The 24,429-nt window shown below is 42.5% G+C and overlaps 1 protein-coding gene across 1 annotated transcript in view; it reads right to left on the reverse strand.

Annotated features, from left to right (window-relative positions):
- Positions 1–24,429, reverse strand: part of p2rx3b (purinergic receptor P2X, ligand-gated ion channel, 3b) — a 55,919-nt gene that overhangs the window by 17,879 nt on the left and 13,611 nt on the right. Inside the window, exons 4-6 of the mRNA XM_088418619.1 lie at positions 7,315–7,384; positions 7,113–7,206; positions 3,607–3,684 (exon numbers count right to left, since the gene is read on the reverse strand). Coding sequence (XP_088274745.1) covers positions 3,607–3,684; positions 7,113–7,206; positions 7,315–7,384 — 242 coding nt within the window. The remainder of the gene's footprint in view (positions 1–3,606; positions 3,685–7,112; positions 7,207–7,314; positions 7,385–24,429) is intronic.

Consider the following 24,429-nt stretch of genomic DNA (forward strand, 5'->3'; position numbering starts at 1 on the left):
TTCACCTTCCACATTCAGTTCTTATACCCTTTTGGGGCATGTAGTCCCACTGTGGAATGCAGGTGTGTGTGTGTGCGTGCACGTGCGTGCGTGTGTGTGTGTGCATGTGTGGGGGTCTGTTTGCGTGGGCAAGGTGTCTTCAAAAGTCTTTGTTCTGCCGGCCATTCTTTGAAGCGGGAGGAAGTCTGAGCACCATAAACCCTGACTGATATCTTCTCTTGAAGGCCACACCTAGCCTTTTGCTACTGGTGGAATGTTGTGTCGGGGGATGCCATCTGTTCCTTTTGGAGGTCCCGACTTGTCTTTATTTTTCCTGGGCCAAGACTATATCTGCTTTATACTGACATTACGTCGTCTCAATCTTTATTAGAATAACACAGTTCCATGTACACACTATTTTATTGATACATAGAATTTGAAAAATATGAATTTCCTTCACTAGGTATGATAAAATTAAAGACTCCCACAATGTTATTGCAGTGATCAAACTGGATGATGAAACCCTGGTGTTCAGGTTCAGAGAGTTTTACTGGACACTCTACTCATCAAAATCAAGGGCTGAACCCTATGAGTTACACTGTTTTCTGTCCTCCCTCTCCTTGCCATCTCTCTCGAGGGAACACATTGATTCACTCGATGCCCCCTTCCCTAGAGAGGAGATATCCAAAGTTATCAGAGGTCTTCCAGTCAGCAGGGCGCCGGGTCCCGACAGAATGAGTTTGAGTTCTTTGCAACGTTTGTAGAGGAGATCTCTCCTTTGCTCCTCGAGGTGTGAGATGAGGCACTGAATTGTGGGAGTCTTCCTCCTACACTGAATGAAGCCCTAATTACTCTGATTTTAAAAGGCAATAAGGATCCTATTTATTGTAAGAGCTACAGGTCAATAAGTTTAATTAACTGTGACTGTAAGATCTTTTCTAAACCTTTGGCAACTAGACTGGACAATGTGATGACCAGTCTAATACATCCAGGTCAGACAGGTTTCATCCGATCCTGCAGTGCCAGTGACAACATAAGGCGTTTGGTGGACGTCATGTGGACTATCCAAAATGATCCCACTCTTGAAGATCTTAGCCCTGCTGAAGCCCTTTCCTTAGACGCAGAAAAAGCATTTGACAGGGTAGAGGGGTGTTACCTTTTGGCTACTTTGGAGGCTTGTGGGTTTGGTAAAAAAATTACTTCCTGGATTAAACTTCTATATAATAACCCCAAGGCCTCTGTAATGACAAACCGGCTTAAATCACAAGCATTCAACCTCTCTAGTGGCACGCACCAGGGCTGCCCCTTAAGTCCTCTACTTTTTGCCTTAGCGTTAGAACCTCTTAGCAGTCTCTATTCACCAAGACCCCAATTTACCTGGGCTCAAAAATGCTGGAAGTGTTCATAAGATAATGCTATATGCTGATGATGCCCTAGTGCTGGTTAGTCCATACCTGCACTTTTACGAGTAAGTAACCAGTTTTTCTCGCATGCCCTGTTATAAAGTGAATTGGACCAAATCGGAGGCCCTTCCGTTGATGCCTCGTTACCCTGTGAAATTGTTTAGACTCAGCGACTTTACATGGCCACAGTCAGGCATAAAATATCTTGGGATTCTGTTTCCTCACTGTTTCTCGGATTTAGTCCGGGTCAATATTGAACCACTATTGGATTCTTTCAACGCAGATGTTGAATGGTGGACTCCCCTGTTCTTTTCTCTCTGGGGTAAGGTTAATGTTATTAATATGATTTGCACCTTAAGGTTCAATTATCTTCTGCATACATTCCCTGTAAGAATTCTGCTTCGTTATTTTCGCCAATTCGACATGATTTGTAATAAATTTATATGGAATGGTAAACGTCCCAGGATCAAGTAGCTGCGTCTGCAGAAGCGTACAGACCAGGGGGGACTAGGTGTTCCTAATCTGCTCCTTTACCACCATGCCTTTGGCCTGAGACATCTGCTTCACTGGGCCCTCCCTCCTGTAAGAGCACTCCCTTGGCATGCCCTTGAGAGCGTCATCTGCAGCCCGCTTCCCTCGTGGCACTTGACTGTCGTGCAACTTCCTGCTGTATTAAAGACTCATCCCGTGGTGTCTTTTTTGCAATATGTTTGGAAGAGGGTTGCATCAATACTAGGTTTTGATCCCAACCTTCACATATCGGCCCCTATTTGGAACAATCCAAGCTTGTGTATCAACAAGTCTCAATTTCTTTGGGAAACCTGGGTGGAAAGGGGCATCCTGAAGTTGGGGGACCTATATGAGGCGGAAGCCCTTAAATCCTTTACCCACTTACAGTCACAGTTTCGATTGCCACAAAGCCAATTCCGGAGATTTCTCCAACTTCGACACTTGCTGGGCAATGTATTTCACTGTTTGACTTATCCCCCCCATTAACTTGGACTGGCTTTCTCAGTCGTGGCAGGTCTCAGGGAGGGTTGGTAAGGCCTAGCTGTTTTACAGTAAGCTTCTTAAGGGCTCGGAGAAGGACTCACTGGCTCTAAAATCGGTGTCGGAAAAAGACCTCAATAAAAACTTTACTGTTCCTGAGTGAGAAAAGATTTTGCAAAATGTTAAAATAATATCAAGAGCGCTGAGAACACGCCTTGTACAATTTAAGTTACTTAATAGAATTTATTGGACACCCTGTAAATTGTATCGAGTCAAAATCTCACCGTCACTATTATGTTGGAAGTGTGGGCTAGAGGAGGGGACACTTGTCCACATAATCTGGAGCTGTCCGATGATTCAGGACTTTTGGTGTGAAATCCACCAGTTTGTCAGGCGGATCATAAAACATTATGTACCCTTTTCGAAAAGGCTGATACATTTGGAGATCCATCACCTTTAGACACACGTCCCTGCTTTACGGTGGAATGGATACAGACTGCTTTGATGGCAGGTCACAAAATCAGTTGGGATCTATCTCGCCAGTTTGACTGGAACAATGTAAGGTTGAGATCAGACATTCACTTTGTGTTCTTTACTGGGTGACTCAAATTTATTGGTGACTATTGTTGTTGACATTTGGTTAATTGTTAGAGTGTTTTACTTTATTTTAATTATTTTTTTTGTTGTTATTGGTTTTTTGCTTTTTTGGTTTGTTGTTCTTTTGGGTGATATGTTTGCAGAAGGACTTCTGCCAACCCATGTTTTTCTTATTGCTTATTGCTTTGTACCATGCTTATATATATATATATATATATATATATATATATATATATATATATATATATATATATATATATATATATATATATATATATATATATATATATATATATATCTGTACTATTTGTAATATTTTGTTGGAATATGATAAACTCCAATACAGTTCAAATCACAAAAAAAAAAAAAGGTCAGGACAAAAATTACCCAGATGACTCTAGAATGAATGCAGATTAGAAGATATATTAATGAACTCCTCAAAGAAGAAATTGAAGTAAGATACACAAAACAAAATTATGATGACAATTTTTTGAAATGTTGACAATTTTTTGAAATGTTAAAAAGGTTTTCAGTTTGTTTATTTGTTTTGCTTCTCAGCCAGTGATCAGAACCTACAAAATGTGTCATACAGTAAAAATAAGAAAAAGTCATTTGGCACTTCATTGCAGTAACTTACTTTGTGTAGTTGAAGGTTGGAAATCGAATACTATTTTTGATGAAAACTGTGAAGTTTTCCACTTCCATCATTGGTGTGCTGTCAGAAAGAATGGATAAAATCATGAGTAAAAATAGATTGAGACTGAATAAAAAGACTCCGTTAAGTGCCCCAGTGAAGAAAAAACACTAACATGAGTTGCTGGGAGAAAAACACGTTTGCTTCCTGACAAATGTCAAGATGTGAGTAAAATGGTTTTCATTTTTGTATCTAGTGTTTTTATCAGATTATATCCACAGTGCAATACAGCTGTAGGCACAACAAATTGTTCTTGACCCGCATTCTTAATGTCACGTAATGAAAAAGGTATCAACCGCTTTAGCAAGGCAGGATCAATCGAAGTAAGGGAGTGCTGCACATACGTTAAAAGTCAATTTTTCACCTTGCTTCCTACTTCAACTAACTTGCTCAATGTAAGTGTGTTTCTAGTTCTGTCTGCACCTATACTATACCTTTTTTGTTTTTGTACTTAAACTAAAAGTTAACACCATGTCTGTGATTCGACTGTTAGACTGCAATTGAAACACAATACAATACGAGAGCTGCAAGCAGCTAAAATGGGCCCTCGCGACCTGCGCACGTTTGGGTATGAACACTTTGGTGTAAGAACATGTTTGTGCAAATGCAGGTGAACATTAGAACCCATTGTTTTAGAAAATGTCAAAAGCATTTGTTTGACGGGCTCAACTAAGTAAATTGAATTGCAAAAATGGTGTTATATTATTTCCTGCCACAAGGTGATGCTAGCACTATAATGGAATGTATGTTGATGTCTGTTGGAATGGACTCTCATTCATTGTGTAAAATAGTGACAAGATGAGATCATCTGGGTCAAATTACAGCAGCATTTCTGAATGAAAACGGACGTAGAGGCCATGCCCATTATCGAAACATTGTATAATTTGGTGGTCAGCAAGCCTGTCTAAAGGCTTATCAGGCTTTCAGCGATGTTACTTCAACGGGCTCAGCAAAGCACATAAAAACGTTTAAAAAATGCTATATTTTTGGCTGCCACCAAGTGGCCCTCACACTACGTCAAAAAATACAATGGTAGGTGTGTTTCGCATTGGACACCCGTGAAATATATGAAATTTTGAAAAGATAAGACCATCCGGGTCTAAATAACGCAACTCTGTTCGTTTTGGTGAGACATCCGACTGTCCTAAAAGTAATGCAAAAATTTATTAAACAGATGGGTTAAGGGTATGAGTCTTCATGTATCTGTAAAGTTACTGATTTTTTTAAGCTTATACAGCTGAATTATTAAGGTTTGTGACACATGTGGCGAAGTAAACAAATACATATTTTGAAGCCCTGCCCCCATCATATTCAGATCTTCATGAAATTTTGATCAATTGTGCCTCTAAGTCTGATAATATACCACAGCTAATTTGAAGTTGACTGGCTCAAGCGTTTAGGAGAAAGAGGGACCAGTTTGGGAGCTGCAAACGAGCAAAAACAGCGCAAACGAGCAAAAGCAGCGCAAAAGTGCACGAAAATTCATAACTCTTTTCTTGTATATCTGAACATATGGCTCGCTGCAACTTTTTTGTAGGTCTTAAGGTCCTACATATGCCTACAAATTTTCTTAGCTGTAGGTCAAACTGGCCGGGACTGGGAGGCTTTTTTCCACTCATAAGGGCATTTGGGGTCCAGCCACTTTTTTCATTTTGGCGAAACATCGGACTTTGAGGTTGCGTACAAGCCACGCCTTTTCTCGAAAAGTCATAAAATTTGAGAACATTCGTGTTCCATGTCTTAATGGTGTTCTGACCAATTTTCAGTTGTTTTTAACTCAAACAGACTGAGCACAATACATGAAAGTTTAAAAAATGACATTTTTATCAACCACTGGGCGGCGCGAGTAGCTATTTCAAAAATGTTTTCACTAAGGTGTTAAAGGCTAAAGTATCCATGTGTCTGAAGTTTTAGATTTTTTTAACTTTCTACATCAGAGTTAAGGTTTTTGTCACTCTTGGTGAAGGAAAAATTGAACACATACTTTGAGCCCCGCCCCTATCATATATGTCGGCGGATCTGCACCAAATTTTGCCCAGTTCTGCCCCTATGTCTGGTAATGCACCACGGCAAATTTGAAAGCGATTGGGTAAAGCGTTTAGGAGAAACAAGGAGCAGTTTGGGACCTGCAAACGTGCAAAAATGGGCCGAAAATGCACATTCAAAAATTCATAACTCTTATTTTGTACATCTGAGCAGATGGCTCGCGCTGACTTTTTTTGTAGGTCTCGAGGTCCTACATATGCCTAAACATTTTCGTAGCTCTAGGTCAAACGGGCCGGGACTGGCTGCACTTTTTCGACCTTAGGTGGCGCTGAAACACTAAAATATCCAAATTTTAGCCAGGCCCAAGAACTTTGCAAAATTTGATGACTTTTCGTGCATGTTTAGACTGTAAAAAATGGGAAAGTTCAGGAAGAGTAACAGGAGACTTCCCGCAGCTGACGCTGCTCAGGCCCTAATAATGACCACCTTGGTGACTTCATCCCCAGAGATAGGTTAGTCCACCTCGGAGTTTCCAGACTCTTGCTTCCTAAAAGGAAGACATGTCCGTGAATTTGAGGAGGTCTTCGAAGTATCCTGCCCACAGACTCACGCTGTCCTGAGTTGAAGTCAATCATCTCCACCATACAAAATGTTGATAGTGAACTGCTTCCCCCTCTTGAGACGCCAGATGGTGGACCAGAACTTCCTCAAAGCCATCTGGACGCCGTCTTCCATGGCCTCACCGAACTCATCCCACACCTGAGTTTTTGCTTCAGTGAATGCTGAACCTGCACTCCGCTTGGCCAGTCAGTACCTCTCAGCTGTTTCTGGAGTCCCACAGGCCAAAAAGGGCTGATAGGACTCCATCAGCTTGACGGCGTCCCTTACCGCTGGTGTGCAATAGCGGGTTAAGTAATCCACACCACTACAGTTAACCGGCACAACTTGAAACAGAGAAAAATCCCTCAAATTCAAAATATTATAAGAAATAAAATATTTATTATATACTCCTGATAGGCTTTATAACTGCTAAATGAGAGTTTAGATAAAGCATGGCACAAAATGCCCTTTGATAATCAACAAAATTAGATTTTTATTTTTTTTTTCACCTGACCCCAATCACCAGTGTCCCCCTGGAGCTAAACCTGGAGGATGTGTTTGATGGGGACTGGTTGGTGGTTGGCCACAGCCATAAGAGACATTGTGGGTCCCCACCATAAATTCATCTGTGTGAAAGGTGAATGGGGATTGAGAAATGTGAGCAGAATGGTGGCCAAAGGCATGAGCCCTGGGGAACAGTAACTCCAAATCCAAGGCCATGGTACTCTGTCACAAACAGGTGGAATGCCCTCCCAACCAAAACAAGATCCATTTCCAATCAAAAGGAGAAGTTCTGTATCTTGAGGTTTGATTCACAAGTGATGGCAGAATACATACAGATGAGCAACATCATGGTATCTTACGTTTTTATGGTATCAATCTCAGCAGGACACCACCCTTTAATTTCACATGTCTTGATAGTGGCTTTAAAATCAACACATCTCCCTGTAAGAATTCCTGAGCAGAAAAAGAAACATTTCTGCAATTTCGTTTTATACACTACTTTGCATGTACACTGTATGGATGAATCATAAAGCGGCCCATAAAATGCGACCATAAACTCACCATAACTTCCTGGCTTATTCACAAGCCGTGTGCAGTTGTTGTCGTGGGTACACTTGTATTTATCCTCACTCTACAAAAACACACATTTCAACTAAATCATTAATGCTGTGTGAATAAATCCATTAACTCATCCATCCACTAAAAGTGTAATAAAAACACTTTTTTTCATAGTTCCACTAGACACATGACCCCGCTTGGTTCCCTGTAACTGGAAAGTCACATGATAATAATAATCTGTGTGCACGTGTGTAATCGCTGGCACATGGCACTTGCTCTTTCTCTTATAATAGAATGTCTTTATTATCATTGTCACAGGTACAATGAAATTGAAAAGTGTTTACCAATCAGTGCAATAGACAAGGTAAAAACAATAAATAAAAGATAAATGAATAAGATAAAGGACAAACTGAAAGTAGCCAGGGCCCAAATGCACACAAACATCACCCCTACACTTTAAAACTCATACATTCAACGAGTCCAATACACACCGCTACATGCACACACTTCATGTTAAAATGAATTCAGTGTCTATTGATTATAGCAGCATTAAGACAGGTTATTACAGTCCGGTATAAGCTTTGCTTGAATCGGTTTGTCCTTGCTCTGGTTGATCTGTACCGCTTGCCTGAAGGCAATATGATGTTTTGTGCTCCTTTCAGACAGCACTAGCTGTGTATGCCTTCCAGTGTGGGAAGAGAGCAGCAAACAATCCTTTGGGCGGTGTTGACGTCTCCCTGGAGCCCCTTCCACTGAGGTTCTGGCTGCTGTTGAACCAGATGCATATACAGTATGTTAGTATGCTCTCAATAGAGGGTCTGTAAAAACACACCAAAAGTTTCTGTGATGTTGTTTTCCCTGAATATTCTGAGGAAGTACAGTCTCTGTTGGGCCTTTTTCAGCAACTCATAGGTGTTTATGCTCCAGGATCCGGTTTCCTCTTTGTTGACTTCCAGGAAGCAATCGGTTCAGAGCATTGCTGCTGTTTTAGCGATAGCTGGAGAGACGAACGATATTTTTCTATTTCTATTTTTTCTACTTTTTATTCTACTACTCGTCGGACCTATGTCCAGTGTTTTTCTTTCCTTTATTTTTGAGGACTGTTTCCATTCTTTGTTCACTAGTGATTCGCCAATTCTCCGAACAGCTCCTAGCTCCGTTCGTCCTCGTTTTCGTGCAGCTCTGCTAGTGTAAGTATTCGCTCGGCTGTACTAAAGTAAGCATGGGTTCGTGCACCTCCACCACATCAGTCACTTGCGACAGCTGCACTATTCTCATGGAGAGGCTTTCACTCCTGGAGGGACGTGTCCATCAGCTAGAGCAGAGTAGTTTGATAATCGGAGATCAGACGGACACATCTGATACTGTGGGCTGTAGCCCTCCCGGTAGTCCGGCTAGCATTAGCCCTAAGCAGCCTGCTAGCCGCGGTGAGCCTGTTCAGATGTATAATTGTTTTAGCTCCCTTGTTAGGAACACTTCATCTCAGTCTACTGGCTCCCAAACATTAGTTTTATAGGACTCCATCACCCGTGACATTAAGCTTAAAACGCCAGCCACCGTAATGTGTATTCCTGGGGCCAGAGCACCCTACATTGAAGCTAGTCTGACACGCAAGAGGCCAAGACACCAGCATAGTGCAAACAACACTAGTTACTCAGATACAGTATATTGATACATGACGGCTCCTACAATACGAGAATGAGGCAGTCTGAGACTACAACTGCTACAACACACATGTTAATACTTAGTCTAGTTCACTGCAATTCACAGACTGTTTCAATACCTAATGCTGAATCCCCTAGTAATAAGATTTCTGCTGAGGTGGTGTTAATTAAGGAAAGTAGCCGTCCCTCCTTAACCGGTCAAATTAGTGACATAATACTGTACCTAGGCGGAATATTAATATTGATACGTGCGCTGTAGCTGTCAACAATCGAATTACTACTTTACTAACATTGTGACGAGGTTTTAATTACTCAAAATAGAAACCAAGCCCCAGCCATCAAAATCTTGTTAGTATTAGTACGACCAACATGAGTACTCACAATAGTTCAGGAAAAATTTCCCAGTTTAAATTCGGCTTCATAAATATTAGGTCGCTCCCCTCAAAAGCCCTTCTTGTAAATGATCTTATTACAGATCACAATCTTAAAGTGCTTGGACTCTCCGAAACCTGGATAAAACCAAATGAATTTTTATCATTAAATGAGGCCTCACCCCCAAACTTTGTGGGCTCACACGTTGCCCGTCCTTGTAGAAAAGGGGGAGGTGTCGCCCTAATTTCAGAATTTGATCTTAAACTTAGCATGAGCAATAATCCCACCTTCAAGACATTTGAGGCTCTCGTGATGCAATCGAGCTCCTCACTACCATTCTATGTGTTAGTTATTTACCGTCCTCACGGTCCATACTCTGGATTCTTAGATGAATTCCCTGAACTTATGGCTGATTTGATAACTCATGCAGATAATATATTAATTATGGGTGACTTTAATATTCATATGAATTCCCCATTGGAGCCACTTACTGTAGCATTTCAAGCAATAATCAATGCATTTGGTTTTACACAAATAATAGAAGCAGCGACACCCTGGCATGGCAATATCTTAGATTTAGTGTTAACCGGTGGCCTAACTGCCTCAAATGTCACAATTTTGCCATATACTAATTGTCACTCCCTCTCACTGGATCAACCACGCCACAAGTTTTCAAAATGTACAGCTGACGTTTAATTATTCTTCACCGTCAAACTCTAAACAATAAATAGAAATACAAATACGATATGGTTATTTACATTATTATGCAAATGAATCCATAACACTATTAAAAGAAAAAGTGCGAACTTGTAACCTTGATGGCTGCCTTCCAACTCTGAGGGGAATGAAATCCAAATGTCCTAATCTTTAATAGGCTGACAGAACAAGTCACTTTGTCGTTTCAACCGACGCTTGTTTCTCCCGGTCTTCTCGACGTCACAGCAGCATATGCCAAATAAACCCGGAAAAGCCACAACAAAAATGTCCCCCGGCAACAAATAAAATACATCGTAATAACGAACATCACAGTAAAACAAATTGAATAACACATTTACAGCTGCACTTTCTAAACTACTGCCTTTCGCAACAGCTGCCTTTCCGTCTTGGTTCAGTCGATAAGCTCACAAACAATTTTAATATGGTTCTTTTAAATTCCCTAAGATCTATAGTGCCGTTGAAACTTAAAACTCGTCCGAAGCAGCACACTCCATGGTTTACGCATGAAATGTGTACGTTTATATTAGACAACTTGAGCGTAAATGGCGAACAACTAAACTCGAGGTTTTCCGTCAGGCCGGGTGCGATAGCATGCTGAAATATAAAGAGGCTCTTATGTTAGCTAAAACAAATTACTTTTCCAAAATGATTGGTCTTAATAAATACAACCCAAAATATTGATTTAATATGGTAGCAAAGTTAACGCAACAGCAGCAGATTAATCATAGCTCCTTCCATTCAGCACACAAATTCATGCGATTCTTTACTCAGCCGATTCAGCTAATCAGGGACGAAATAAAAAAGGCAGCGCCACTTACCCCCTCGGCTATGATTGCTGATGCTAGTTCGGACAATCAGGTTCATGAAAGCCTGGTTACCCTGTCCCAGTTTGATTTAGTATCCCTGGAGTGTCTTACACACCTGGTTAATGCAGCAAAGCCGACGTCCTGCATGCTCGACCCGCTTCCAGGCAAACTCGTGAAAGACTTTTTCCCGGCTTTAGGGTCATCTGTTTTGAATATTATCAATCTGTCACTCTCCTCTGGCATTGTACCTAAAGCTTTTAAAACGACCGTCATTCAACCATTACTTAAGAAACCTTACCTAGATCCTGAAAATCTCTCTAATTATAGACCAGTGTCACGTCTTCCGTTTATTGCAAAAATTCTTTAGAAAGTTCTAGCACAACAGCTTAGCGATTTGATGATTGCTGACAAGAGATTTGAACTCCTTTAGTCAAGATTTAGGGCCAACCACTCAACTGAGACAGCCCTTGTAAAAGTGAGGAATGATCTTCTCTTAGCCTTGGATTTCAACATCTCATCAGTATTATAATTGCTTGACCTTAGTGCCGCATTTGACACTCTTGATCATCATATTCTTATAGAATGTCAAGCGTCAAACGTCGAGCCGTGCAAGGCCTGTAAACTGGAGGCCTGCCTTGCCGAGATTCAACAATGGATGTCTTCCAATTTTCTGCTTCATAGCCCTACTTAAGCAGAGATGTTAATTATCGGCCCTGCTCATCATCAGCACTTGATTAAGAATACCACGATGAACCTGGATAACTGCTCTATTTCCCAAAGTCGTTTTGCAAAAAACCTCGGCGTGATATATGACTCAAATCTCTCTTTGCGGACACATATTAATAACACAACAGGAACGAGGTATTTTCAATTTCGCAATATAGCTAAAATTTGCCCTATTCTTTCTCCTAACGATGCTGAAACATTAATTCATACATTTGTTCCGTCAGGCCTAGACTATTGTAACGTTTTGTTTTCTGAGCGTCCCATGTCCTGCGTCAAGAGCCTGCAGTCTGTACAAAAGGCAGCAGCAAGACTCTTGACAAGGACGAGAAAGTTCGATCATATTACTCCGATACTAGCTGACCTGCTTTGGCTTCCAATACACCTGAGATGCGATTTTAAGGTGTTGTTAATTAATAATAAATTATTAGACGGTTTAGCTCCTTCCTATCCCGTCAAACTGGCATCACCATATGTTCCGTTCCGACAACTTCGTTCACAAATTGCCGGTTTGCTATCGACCCCATGGGCTAAGAAGAAGTCCGCAATCAATCAAGGGTATTTTCCATTCGCGCACCAGTACAGTCGGCCCCCGGTTTATGAACACCCTCTTTTACGAACATTTAGACTTACGAGCGTTGACCGCAGAGTTTTTTGTCCCCCACTTACGCACAAATCTTCCGTCTTACGAACAATACGACATGCCGGCCATTGTATTCGTACATTTATTTTCGCACGCTATTGCTCTTACAATGTCACAGTCCCTGTCCCAGTCACGGTGTCAGTCACGGCCTCAGTCACGGAGATGCTATTGGCCGGCGTCACGTCAATCACAGAAATGCCGACATGCTATTGGCCGAACGCCTTTATCTGGCTTGATGGCACAGCTGGTCGGGATGGAAGGAAGGAGAGAAAATGAGTGAAAAACGGAAGGAAGGAATGTTGTGAAGACTTTGCAAACTTTATCTGTTAGACATGGCTTCTAAAATTGCAAGTGGCGGTAAAGGAAGAAGTAAGAGGATGATGACAATAGAAACCAAGCAGGAGATAATAAAAAAATACGAAGGAGACGCACGCATAGTTAACCTTGCTCTTGAGTATGGAAGTAACCGCTCGGCAATCTTCTAAGGGCAAGACTTTCCTTGCCGGGGGACGGGCCTCGCTCGACAACAAAATGGAGAGGCTTCTTCTATTATGGATCAAAGAGAAGGAAATCGCCGGTGATATGTTTTAGTTTGAGAAAAGTTCTTGTTTAAGAAAATAAATCAATAAATTCTGCGGGTTGGTCTCTGCTCACCTCCGTCTCCACTCAGCTCAAGTCACGTTGCCCCAGAGGATAATTTCATGTATCCTTTGTATATCCATGTTAATTAATTTAACTGAACAGTAGATTATGGTACTAATTTTAAATATGTGTGTAAATTCGTGATGATTTTAACTATGATTTCACCACGCGTTGTCAGTCAATGTGTACGTACAACTGACCTCGCTTTGCTACATCAACGAACTCATCTGCTCACGCACAACATGGTAACGCTGATATGCTATTGCTCTTACAATGTCACAGTCACTGTTACAGTCACGGTGTCAGTCACGGAAATGCCGATATGCTAATGGTCGAACGCCTTCCTCTACCTTGAATGCACAGCTGGTCGGGACGGAAGGAAGGAGCGAAAATCAGTCAAAAACGGAAGGAAGGAATGTTGTTAAGACTTTGCAAACTTTATCTGTTAGACATGGCTTCTAAAATTGCTAGTGGCGGTAAAGGAAGAAGTAAGAGGATGATGACAATAGAAACGAAGCAGGAGATAATTAAAAAAAAAATACGAAGAAGGCGCACGCATGGTTAACCTTGCTCGTGTGTATGGCCGTAACCGTTCGACAATCTTCTAAGGGCAAGACTTTCCTTCCCGGGGGATGGACCTCGATCGACAACAAAATTGAGAGGCTTCTTCTATTATGGATTAAAGAGAAGGAAATCGCCGGTGATATGTTCTAGTTTGAGAAAAGTTCCCGTTAATGAAAATAAATAAATAAATAAATTCTGCGGGTTGGTCTCTGCTCCCCTCCGCCTCCACCCAGCTCAAGTCACGTCGCCCCAAGGTAAATGTCATTTTTCCTTTGTATATGTTATTTAATTTAACTGTACAGTAGATTATGTCACTCATTTTTAATATGTGTATAAAGACGTGATGTTTTTACCTAAGGTTTTTGCACGCGTTGCACGAAATTCACTAATTAACATAGGTTTGGATTGCCCGTCATATGAGCAGTTCAAGTTACGAGTGTAGCCGCTGAATGGATTAAGTTCGTAACACGGGGGCCCACTGTACTATGTAATGCCCTACCTATGGAAGTCCGCGCTGCCACCGCAGTAGAGATGTTTAAATCCAGACTAAAGACACATTTATAATCAAAAACGTTTAGTTAATGGGCCTGTCTGCAGCTTTCTTCATTTAGTTTCCTGCCCCCTTCTCCTGGTTCGGAGAGGGGGCTAGCTAGATGGTGAAGGTTGACTTGACTGCCCCCATTTGGCCCTGTGCTGATCGACCATCACGGGTTAAGAGATCGACCGTCTGCGGTCCACTTGGTTGGACTGTGGGAAGGTTCCTGCCCAATGTCTTTGCCTGCTGTCAAGTCATCATTGTGCTGTCATTACACAATATGTTTTCTGTAATCTATATTTTTTACCTGTATTTGTCTGTAATGTGTATCTATTTGTCTCTATTTGGTACATGCAGCATCCACTTTATCCTGTGGGTCTCTTCCCACCTGTGGTCCCTTCTGAAGGTTTCTGATTTTCCCCAGATTGAGGTTTTCTAGTTTTTCCTTCCCCTTCTGGGAGCTTCGACAGGGGATGTTGTTGTATACCTTACACCGAAAAGATGTCTCTGTTTGACTTATGTTTTCATCTGTGAACCCCTTCGACACCTTGGTGATATAGGGTTATACAAATAAAATTTGATTGACATGCAAGAGGCCCAGACACCACTTAAGTGCAAAACAACCCTAGTTACTCGGACATATTGATACATATCGGCTCCAACAATACTAAAATAAGGCGGTCTGAGATTACAAAGAAAACCATAGCTCGGACTTGTAATCTCGCTAGAAAGATGAGTGGGCATCGAGTAATTGTCTCCGGCCCTCTGTTTGCGAGAGGCAATGATGAGAGGTTTAGCACAGGCGTGTCACACTCATTTTTGTTGCGGGCTACATTGCAGTAATAGTTTCAGTCAGACGTATGATTGTGAAGTTAAATAAATTTGTAGTGTTTGTCACACACCGAGTTTCGATTTCGGAGGCTGGTAAAATCTGTTCAAAAGAAAGATTGGGAAGTAAAAATGCATTATTTTTTAAGTTAAAGACAACTTGCAAATTTGGTATTGTCGCAACAAATCAGCATTTTGTGGGCCACCTAAAATGATGAGGCGGGCCAGATGTGGCCCCCGGGCCTTGAGTTTGACACCTATGGTTTAGCAGAATATTCTCGCTTCATCGGTGGATGGCTAGTTTCTGTAGAGAGCAAGGTTTACAGTTTGTAGATAATTGGCCCTCTTTCTGGGACCGGCCCGACCTGCTAAAGAAGGACGGCCTTCACCTTAACTGGGAAGGCGCCATCAATCTTTCTAGAAACATAGATTACTGTATGAGCCTTCCATGACCTCTCACATTAGAGCATGTCGGGTCGCAGGTGATTAGCGAGCCTGCTAGAATGGGTGTGGAGTCGTTAAGGCTAGAGTTAACCGGCACTAGGCTGGACTGTTACAACACACATAGTAGATTTAGTCTAGGTCACTGCAAAACACACACTGTTTCAATACCTAATGCTGAATCACATAGTGATAAGACTTCTGCTGAGGTGGTGTTAATTAAGGAAAGTAGTGATGCTTTCTTAACCGGTTGGATTAGTGACGTAGTACCTAGACGGAATATAAATATTGATACGTGCGCTGTAGCCATCAACAATCGAATTCCTACTTGCCTAACATTGGGATGAAGTTTTAATTACTCAAAATACAAACCAAGCCCCGGCCATCAAAATCTTGTTAGTATTCGTACTACCAACATGAATAATCAGAATAGTTCAGGAAAATTTTCCCGGTTTAAATTCCACTTCATAAATATTAGGTCACTCTCCTCAAAAGCCTTTCTTGGAAATGATCTTATTAGAGATCACAATCTTAATGTGCTTGGTCCCTGCAAAATCTGGTTAAAAGCAAACGAAATTTTATCATTAAATGAGGCTTCACCCCCAAACTTTGTGGGCTCACACATTGCCCGTCCATGTAAAAAAGGGGGAGGTGTCGCCCTAATTTCAGAATCTCATCTTAAACTCAGCACAAGCACTAAACACACCTTAACGACATTTGAAGCTCTCGTTATGCGATCGAGCTCCTCACCACCCTTCTATGTGGTAGTTATTTGCTGTCCTCCCAGTCCGAATTCTGGATTCGTGGATGAATACCCTCAATTTATAGCTGATTTAATAATTTATGCAGATAATATATTAATTATGGGTGACTTCAATAGTCATATGAACTCCCCATTGGAGCCACTCACTGTAGCATTTCAAGCAATAATCAATGCATTTGGTTTTACACAAATAATAGAAGCAGCGACACCCTGGCATGGCAATATCTTAGATTTAGTGTTAACCGGTGGCCTAACTGCCTCAGATGTCACAATTTTGCCGTAAACTAATGCTATGTCTAAACACTATCTTATAACATTCGAAGTCCTAGCTCAGTGTGGTCTTATTGACCACAACCAAGTCTTTAAGAGCCGTGATATCAACTGATCAACCACAGTTGCACTTTCTGAACTACTGCCTTTCGCAACAGCTGCTTTTCTGTCTTTCATTGGTTCAGTCTGTAAGCTCACAAATGATTTTAATATGGGTCTTTTTTAATTCCCTAAACTCTATAGCACCATTAAGACTGTTTACGGATGAAACGCGTACGTTGAAATTGATGAGTAGAAAACTTGAGCATAAATGTCGAACAACCAAACTCGAGGTTTTCTGTCAGACCTGGTGCGATAGGATGCTGAAATATAAAGAGGCTCTTAGGTTAGCTAAAACAAATTACTTTTCCAGAATGATTGGTCTAAAGAAATACAACCCCAAATATTTATTTGATGCAGTAGCAAAGCTAACGCAACAGCAGCAGATTAATCATAGTTCCCTCCATTCAGCAGAAGATTTCATACAATTCTATACTCAGTGGATTCAGCTGATAAGGGACAAAATAAAAAAGGCAGCGGCACTTACCCTCTTGGGTTCTGTGATAGGACAATTAGGCTCATGAAAGTCTAGTAACCCTGTCCCAGTTTGATTTAGTATCCCTTGAGCGTTTTACACACCTGGTTTATGCAGCAAAGCCGACCTCCTGCATGCTCGACCCGCTTCCAGGTAAACTCGTTAAAGATTTATTCCCGGTTTTAGGGTCATCTGTCTTGAATATAATCAATCTGTCACTCTCCTATTGATGACAATAAATTTGAACTCCTTCAGTCAGGATTTAGGGCCAACCACTCGACTGAGACAGCCCTTGTAAAAGTGAGGAATGATCTTCTCTTAGCTATGGATTTCGACATCTCATCAGTATTATAATTGCTTGACCTTACTGCGGCTTTTGCCATCATATTCTTATTGAACATCTTAAATCATGTGTTGGTATCTCGGGATCAGCACTTTCTTGGTTCTGATGTTACATCCTGGGAAGGACGCATAGTGTCTCTTATGGCAATGCGATCTCTGAATCTTTCTCCATCTCATGTGGTGTCCCACAGGGGTCAGTACTTGGTCCCTTTCTGTTTAACTTCTACATGATCTCTTTTGGCGATATTATAGGTAAGTATTCATTGCTACGCCGATGATACCCAACTATACATGCCTTTAGAAATAACAGATCTGTGCAAGTGCAGTAAACTGAAGGGCTGAATAGCCGAGATTAAATAATGGATGTCTTCCAATGTTCTGCTTCTTAACCCTAGTAAAACAGAGATGTTAATTATTGGCCCTTCTCATCATCAGCACTTGATTAAGAATACCACTCTGAACCTGGATAACTACACTATTGCCAAAAGTAGTTTTGCAAAAAAACTCAGCGTGATATTTGACTCAACGCTCTCTTTTCGGGCACATTAATAACGCGACAAGAATGGCGTTTTTTCACCTTCACAATATCGATAAAATCTGCCCTATTCTGTCTCTTAGCGGTGCTGAAACATTAATTCATGTATTTATTATGTTGTGCCTTGACTATTTTAACGTTTTGTTTTCCGGGCTTTCTGGCATGTCCTGCGTCAAAAGCCTGCAGTCTGTACAAAATGCAGCAGCGGGAGTCTTGACAAGGACGGGAAAGTTCGATCATATTACTCTGATACTAGCTGACCTGCTTTGGCTTCCAATACACCTGAGATGCGATTTTAAGCTGTTGTTAATTACTTATAAATTTTTACACGTTTTAGCTCCTTCCTATCCTGTCAATCTAGCATCACCATATGTTCCGTCCCGACAACTTCGGTCACAAAATGTAGGTTTGTTATCGACCCTGCGGGCTAAAAAGAAGTTCACGGGATCAAGGGCTATTTTCCGTTTGTGCGCCAGTACTATGGAATGCCCTACCTATGGAGGTTTGAGCAGCCACCTCAGTAGAAATCTTTAAATCCCAATTAAAAACACATTTATACTCACAAGCATTTAGTTAATGGGCCTGTCTGCAGCTTTATTCTTCTTTTTCCTGCCTCTTCTCCTGTCTCAGAGAAGGGTCTAGCGAGATGGTGAAGGATGACTTGACTGCCCCCATTTGGCCCTGCGCTGATCGACCATCGCGGGTTAAGAGATCGACCAAATGCGGTCCACTTGGCTGGACTGTGGGAAGCCCAAAGGCTCTGCCTGCTGTCAAGACATCATTGCACTATATAGCACAATATGTTTTCTGTAATCTATATTGTGTATCTGTATTTGTATGTATTGTGCATTTGTATTTGTCTGTATTTGGTACATGCAGCATCCACTTCAACCTGTGGGCCTGGAAGGGGGCTCCCCCCACCTATGGTCCCTTCTGAAGGGTTCTGATTAATCCCATATTGGGGTTTTTTAGTTTTTCCTTGTCCTTCTGGGAGCTTTGACAGGGAATGCAGTTGAGTACTATTAAAGGAAATATGTGCTTTTATAAATATAATGTATCAATAAAATAGTGTGTCCATGTAACTGTGCTATTCTAATGAGGATGTGAGACAACAGTATAGATTCCGCTGCCCACAGCACTCAACCAGGGTTGATGACTCTCTGCCTTCGTCTCCTTCAACAAAGCTCCTGCAATCAAAATACACAACCTTCAACAAAGCTCCTGCAATCAAAATACACAACCAGCATTGATGACTCCCTGATTTCATCTTCTTCAACCAAGCTGCTGCAACCAAAACACTCAACCAGCATTTAGGACTCTCTGATTTCGTATTCTCAACAATGACTGATTCGCGGACAACGACCTTTGAATGCACACAGACACTCACACACACACACATATGCACACACACGTGCTTCCACTCAGTGAGACCACACCTCAAAAGTGTGTAAGAACTGGATGCAAAAGATGAAACATTGTCACTGTTGTGACTACTCATGGTAGTAACAGTGGTCAATTGTTTCACTATGTTGTAGTATGGGCGATTTTTCAACAAAAACAACTACGCTAGTAACTAGTTTGACGCAAAAGGTTTTTCTAGGTTCCTTCAATTGGTGACCCCGACGTGATTCTTGGAAGATCAGATTGAAAAGGACAGAGGAGTGGGCAGAGATTTTGCCGGATTTTGGTTTCCCTGGTGCACCAAATAAAAGGTAAGCAGAAACCTGTTGTATATCCCGATTCTGCTTGGTTGAATATTCTCAAATTTGGGAGACCGAAGGCATGGTGATTATTCTTAAGCACTGTAATTGACATTTGACATTTTTTAATTTTAACCGTGGTAACAGAGGACACAGATAGGTGTTTAGTTACATTTGACACTGTTTAATTTTAACCGTGGTAACAAGGACACGCCCCGCTCAAACAACTGTGGTAACATATAGAGGGCATGGATCAGAGTTTAGCTTTAACTGTGGTAACAAAGGACCTGGCCTGATAGATAAATGTATATTTGCACATTTGGCTGAGGATTTTCAAATGGCAGAAATGGAAGTCATTGCATTAGGAAAAGATTTGAGGGAGAAGATAGAGGAAAATGGATGGATGAAGAGAAGTTTGCCCAGAAAAATGGAGTATGATTAGTTGCGGCAAAATTTGCATGAAATGTGTTTGAGGATGACTGCTGTGGCTGCTGTTCAGGAGGAAAAAGAGGGTCAATTTGACCTACCAAAACCAATTCAAGACATTAAAAAAAAGAAAAAAAAGGACCGATGATAACCTCTTCGTATCCATTATCACCATCGGAGATTGCAGAGCAGGACAGGCCTACTGCACCTCCTGAGCACACTGAGCCATCCCAAACTGTATCTAATAATTATAAGGTGGCTTTGCAGGCCCCAGTTAATCAACTGGTTGGGGAAGTCTTTTTTGTAATTGCCACTACTGAAATGACTGACCGACAAAAACTTGTAGAAGACATAATGGCAGCTAATCGACAGGGAAACATGGTGACTGACCAGACGAGACCCTGAAACCATGACAGACAACCTGACTGAGCAGTTGGACAAGGCGGACTGTGGACAATGTGTATCACATGATCCAGAGCGTTTGTCCTTAGTAGATAAAGACATTGAGACAAGGGGGGGGGCTTGTTTGATTTCAGATTTTTCCAACAGATGAAGAGAAGCCAGACAATAAATGATGACTGCTTTTTGACTCCCTACTGATGAAAAGATTCAGACTAGATCAACAACTGGAATTCAAATTAGACCACATGACAGATATACCCAAACATTGGAAAATTACTCCATGATACCAGCCCCTCATGGGTTGATTTATCAAGAAATGACATTAAAGATTAACATGTTTTGCAGAAGATGCTCCCCGCATTGGTGGGTGGCGGCGAGTCCAGGATCCAAGCATTCAGGAAACACACTGATGGTATGAATTTTACTTGCAGGAACCACACTGATGGTATAAATTTCACTTGCGGCGACATGGTAAGATTAATTCAGGCATGCTGTTCCTCAGTTCACAAATCTGATTAAATCATGAGGCATTCCGGCCTTGATGTGGTTCAACATGGTTTATTAATTACTCCGTTTGCCATGCCACTGTTTGCTTTGCTCCAGGACCTCTTTTCTTCTTCCGCACCAACAGTTCCAAAACTTCCAGACTTCAAACCCACCTCAATGCCTGCCTGACCTTGTGGACAGATAAGAATTGTTCACATCCATCCTGTGAAAAATCATCTTGCGTAATTTTTAGAATGGCAGCTCTAGACACACTTCCTATGGAGGTCAGGGAGGTCTTTCCGAAGACCCTGATCTCCTGGAAGGTAATGAGGGATATTTTAATCAACATGTGACTCATCATTTAAAAATGTATTTTCACAGGCAGAACTAATCTGATGAGGGTGTGCAAGAATGCAGTGTGAAAGAATGCAGGAACGGCTTCTAAGAGTTCAGTTAGCAGAAGCGCTCGAAAAAGCAAATGACAAAAAGGCCAAAAAGAAGGAGGCAGATCAACAGATGTGGATGGCTGAGGGACGGCCAGCGAGAGACAGAGGGGCGGGCTGTGGAAGGGGGAACACCTATGGAGGTCAAGGCGGCTCTCGCCAAGCTCCAAATCAAGGCTGCTTCAAGTGTGGAGGTATGGACCATTGGCGGAGACAGTGCACGTTTCCTTGGCCAGAACAGGGCCAACATTGGGGCCCTCCTCTCGAAAGGTGTCAGAGGAAGTCGACCTCCAAGAGGGGAAGAGTGACCCGGCCCCCGGGTAAAAGCAACAACTGAGCCAGCCACAACAGCAGGCGGTCACCAGCCAGTTCAATGTAGATGGCGATGACTGGGCCAATCATGGGTTTTGGCAGACTTCCCACAACTCTGCCTGTCTCCACACTACAAAATGACTCATATAACTGGACAATCTCTCACCCGCCGCTTGGTGTTGACTGAAAATCGAGCCCCTATTCATCTCATGAGGCAAGACCTGCAGACAGAGACAAAAGCAACCATCTACTGCAGCCCGGAAGGACTAACTGATCACTTCCAGAGAGGCGTGTCCTTCACTTGTCACACCAGCCCACAGATGGCCAGGACGATGATGCAAAGTGACTGATCTGAGCCCACCGCTGACAGTTATTGGGCCAGACTACTATCTGAACTAAAGGACGGAGGGGGTGTCTGCTTGACTTTCCTGTAGTGGGTACCCTGAATCAACTCGCTTTGCTGCCCCCATGCCACTGCCGACCCTCTCCATCTCACACTGTTGTAGGACCACAACAATTATTTAATATATCAGGAAGCATTACTATCGATCAAAGGCAATGAGTGGAAATTGACAAGCCACCAAATTTAGGTGGGGAAACGAGGACTTGTGACGTACACATCACTGACAGATAAAGCAATCTCAATAGATCATGAAGGGTGAGTCTTCCACAACACACATAACACTTGCTGTAGGACCAGGCTGGGAGGCACGTGAGCTGGAATCCATGGTGCGGCAATGACAATTGGCGAATGGTTGGACACAAAGTGAATACTCCTTGGTATAGTATTCCCAGAGCACTGAATGTCTTTGTATTCAGATTGACACGGTGGATGTGGGGTTTTTGGAGCAGGGCACACTCACTCGATTCCACGGCAGGGAGCACATGGACCACGAGGATGCCACTCCGCTTTTGGACAGGTTGCTGAACTCATTGTGGTCCGCGGTCCCCGTTGACGTAGGCTTTTGCTACCCTGCACTTGTTACCCGGTAACATTCAAAATCACAAAACATAATTCTGAATGTGCCAATACCCATGACTGTGAGAGGCTGGAGTCCTTGAGTTATCGGACTCCCCTTTCAACACTCTCCGTTCTCCCAGTTTTGAAACAGTATTGTGTAAATTCCTGTATGGCACAAAAATTACTGAAACACCTTGCATTCCTGTGCCAGACCCACATCGTTGTTGGAGCGCGTTGAGCCCAACAATGCGATGGTTCACTGTGATTGATTTGGCTAATGCATTTTTCTGCCAGCCACTGGCAGAGGAGTGCAGAAAATATTTCGCTTTCACATTTAACGGCTGCACATTGCAATATACACACATCTCCATAGCCTGTTAGCCGAGCCCTCAATTAAGTTTTGTTCGAGATGCTACAACCAGCAGGGGTAGCGGAGGGCCACATACTGATCCAATATGTAAACGATTTATTTAATTGGTGGTAAGTCTATTTAAATCTGCTTGTCCACAACTCATCTCTATCTTACTCATTTTGATGAATTGGGGTTAAAAGTGTCATGGGACAGGTTACAGTGTGTTGATGAGAAGTGCAATTTTTGACATGACTGAGTTGAGATGGTGACCCGAGACTTAAAGCTAGACCAAACTTTTGGTCGCGTCCTCTTCGAGGGGACAGGGTCCCCTTCACCGACGCCTGTTGCTGGAGGAAAACCTTAAGACCCGGTGGAGGCCCTGCACGCGAAGGAAGCGAACTCAGACTTGCAGACCATTTGGACGACCGGCGACTTCCCCAAACCATTGACACAAACAGCAGAAGTAAAGGACAAGTGCGTGGCCCTTGAATCGGCAGAACAAAAGGGTTTGTTACAGATATCGGGGATCCAGTGGCTCACATGGACTTGGTTCGTCACCTGGACGATGCAATAGACAGAGCAACAGAGGTGGCTGTCATCAAATGCACAAGACATGACAAAGCAAATACCCACGGGGCATGGGGAAGCCGAGCTGCCGATGCAGAGGCAAAGGCAGCGGCGGGTTAGCACTCTGAGGTGTCAGGATTTGGCTTCTGAAGATGAAAAATGCAAATGGAAGTGTAGTGGGGTTATGTACGTGGAACAAAGGAGGCTTTTGTGTGGTGCCGCCACTTGGCGACTTTATGGGTTCCGAAGTAGAGAAGGTTCCACTAAGTCTTTACCCAAACCATTTCAGCTCCCTGTTGCTACTAGGGTCAGAGCCTCCATACCCAGGTAGCTTGAGAGGGGTGTGCTCCGCTAACAACCTCCGCTAACGGTTGGTTGAACTCGGGGGGGTGTTGTTTTGGTATCCGCAGTCGCCATGACGCTTTGTTGACACTCTGGTCAGCTGAATTTTGAAACCATGGAACGAGAGAAAATTGATAGTTGGATGGTTGCTCTGGAACAGACTCTTCTGCGTATTGACAGAGAAGAGGACATCCAACTCCAATTTGCTTCAACCACGAGAAAAGGCAAGTCGCTGACCGGAATGCCCAGTATGAGCTTGCGCATTTGTGACACTCAGAGCTTTAAAAAAAAAATTCTAACACACAGACAGAACACTGACTAAAGGAGATTTACTTCCTGGTGACCTGGATCAGAAATCAGCTACGTTTAGTGCTCAGTCTGTGTATTCTCGCAGAGCTTTAAAAAAAATTCAAAAACACAGACAAAACACCTGTCACATTCTGTCTGGGTTTTTTCTGTTGTGGGATTAGTTTGTGGCGTTTTTGGTCTATTTTGCCTTTCATTTGTTGTTTCCCACCCGTCTACCTCTCCTCCCTGTCTCGTTAGCTTGATTTCGTCCACCTGTTGTCCGCGTGTTCCTGCCCCTTGCGTGTTAGCAAATCCAATTCCCCTACCTCATGTTCCCATCCAGCGGTTGTGTGTTTCCCCTGATTAGTCTTCATTTATTCAACCCCCTGTCTTGTCACACTAGTTGGGCCATTGCATACC

Source organism: Hippichthys cyanospilos, chromosome 7, assembly GCF_059441005.1.
Source record: "Hippichthys cyanospilos isolate Australia breed blue-spotted pipefish chromosome 7, RoL_Hcya_1.0, whole genome shotgun sequence".
Taxonomy (NCBI): Eukaryota; Metazoa; Chordata; class Actinopteri; order Syngnathiformes; family Syngnathidae; genus Hippichthys; species Hippichthys cyanospilos.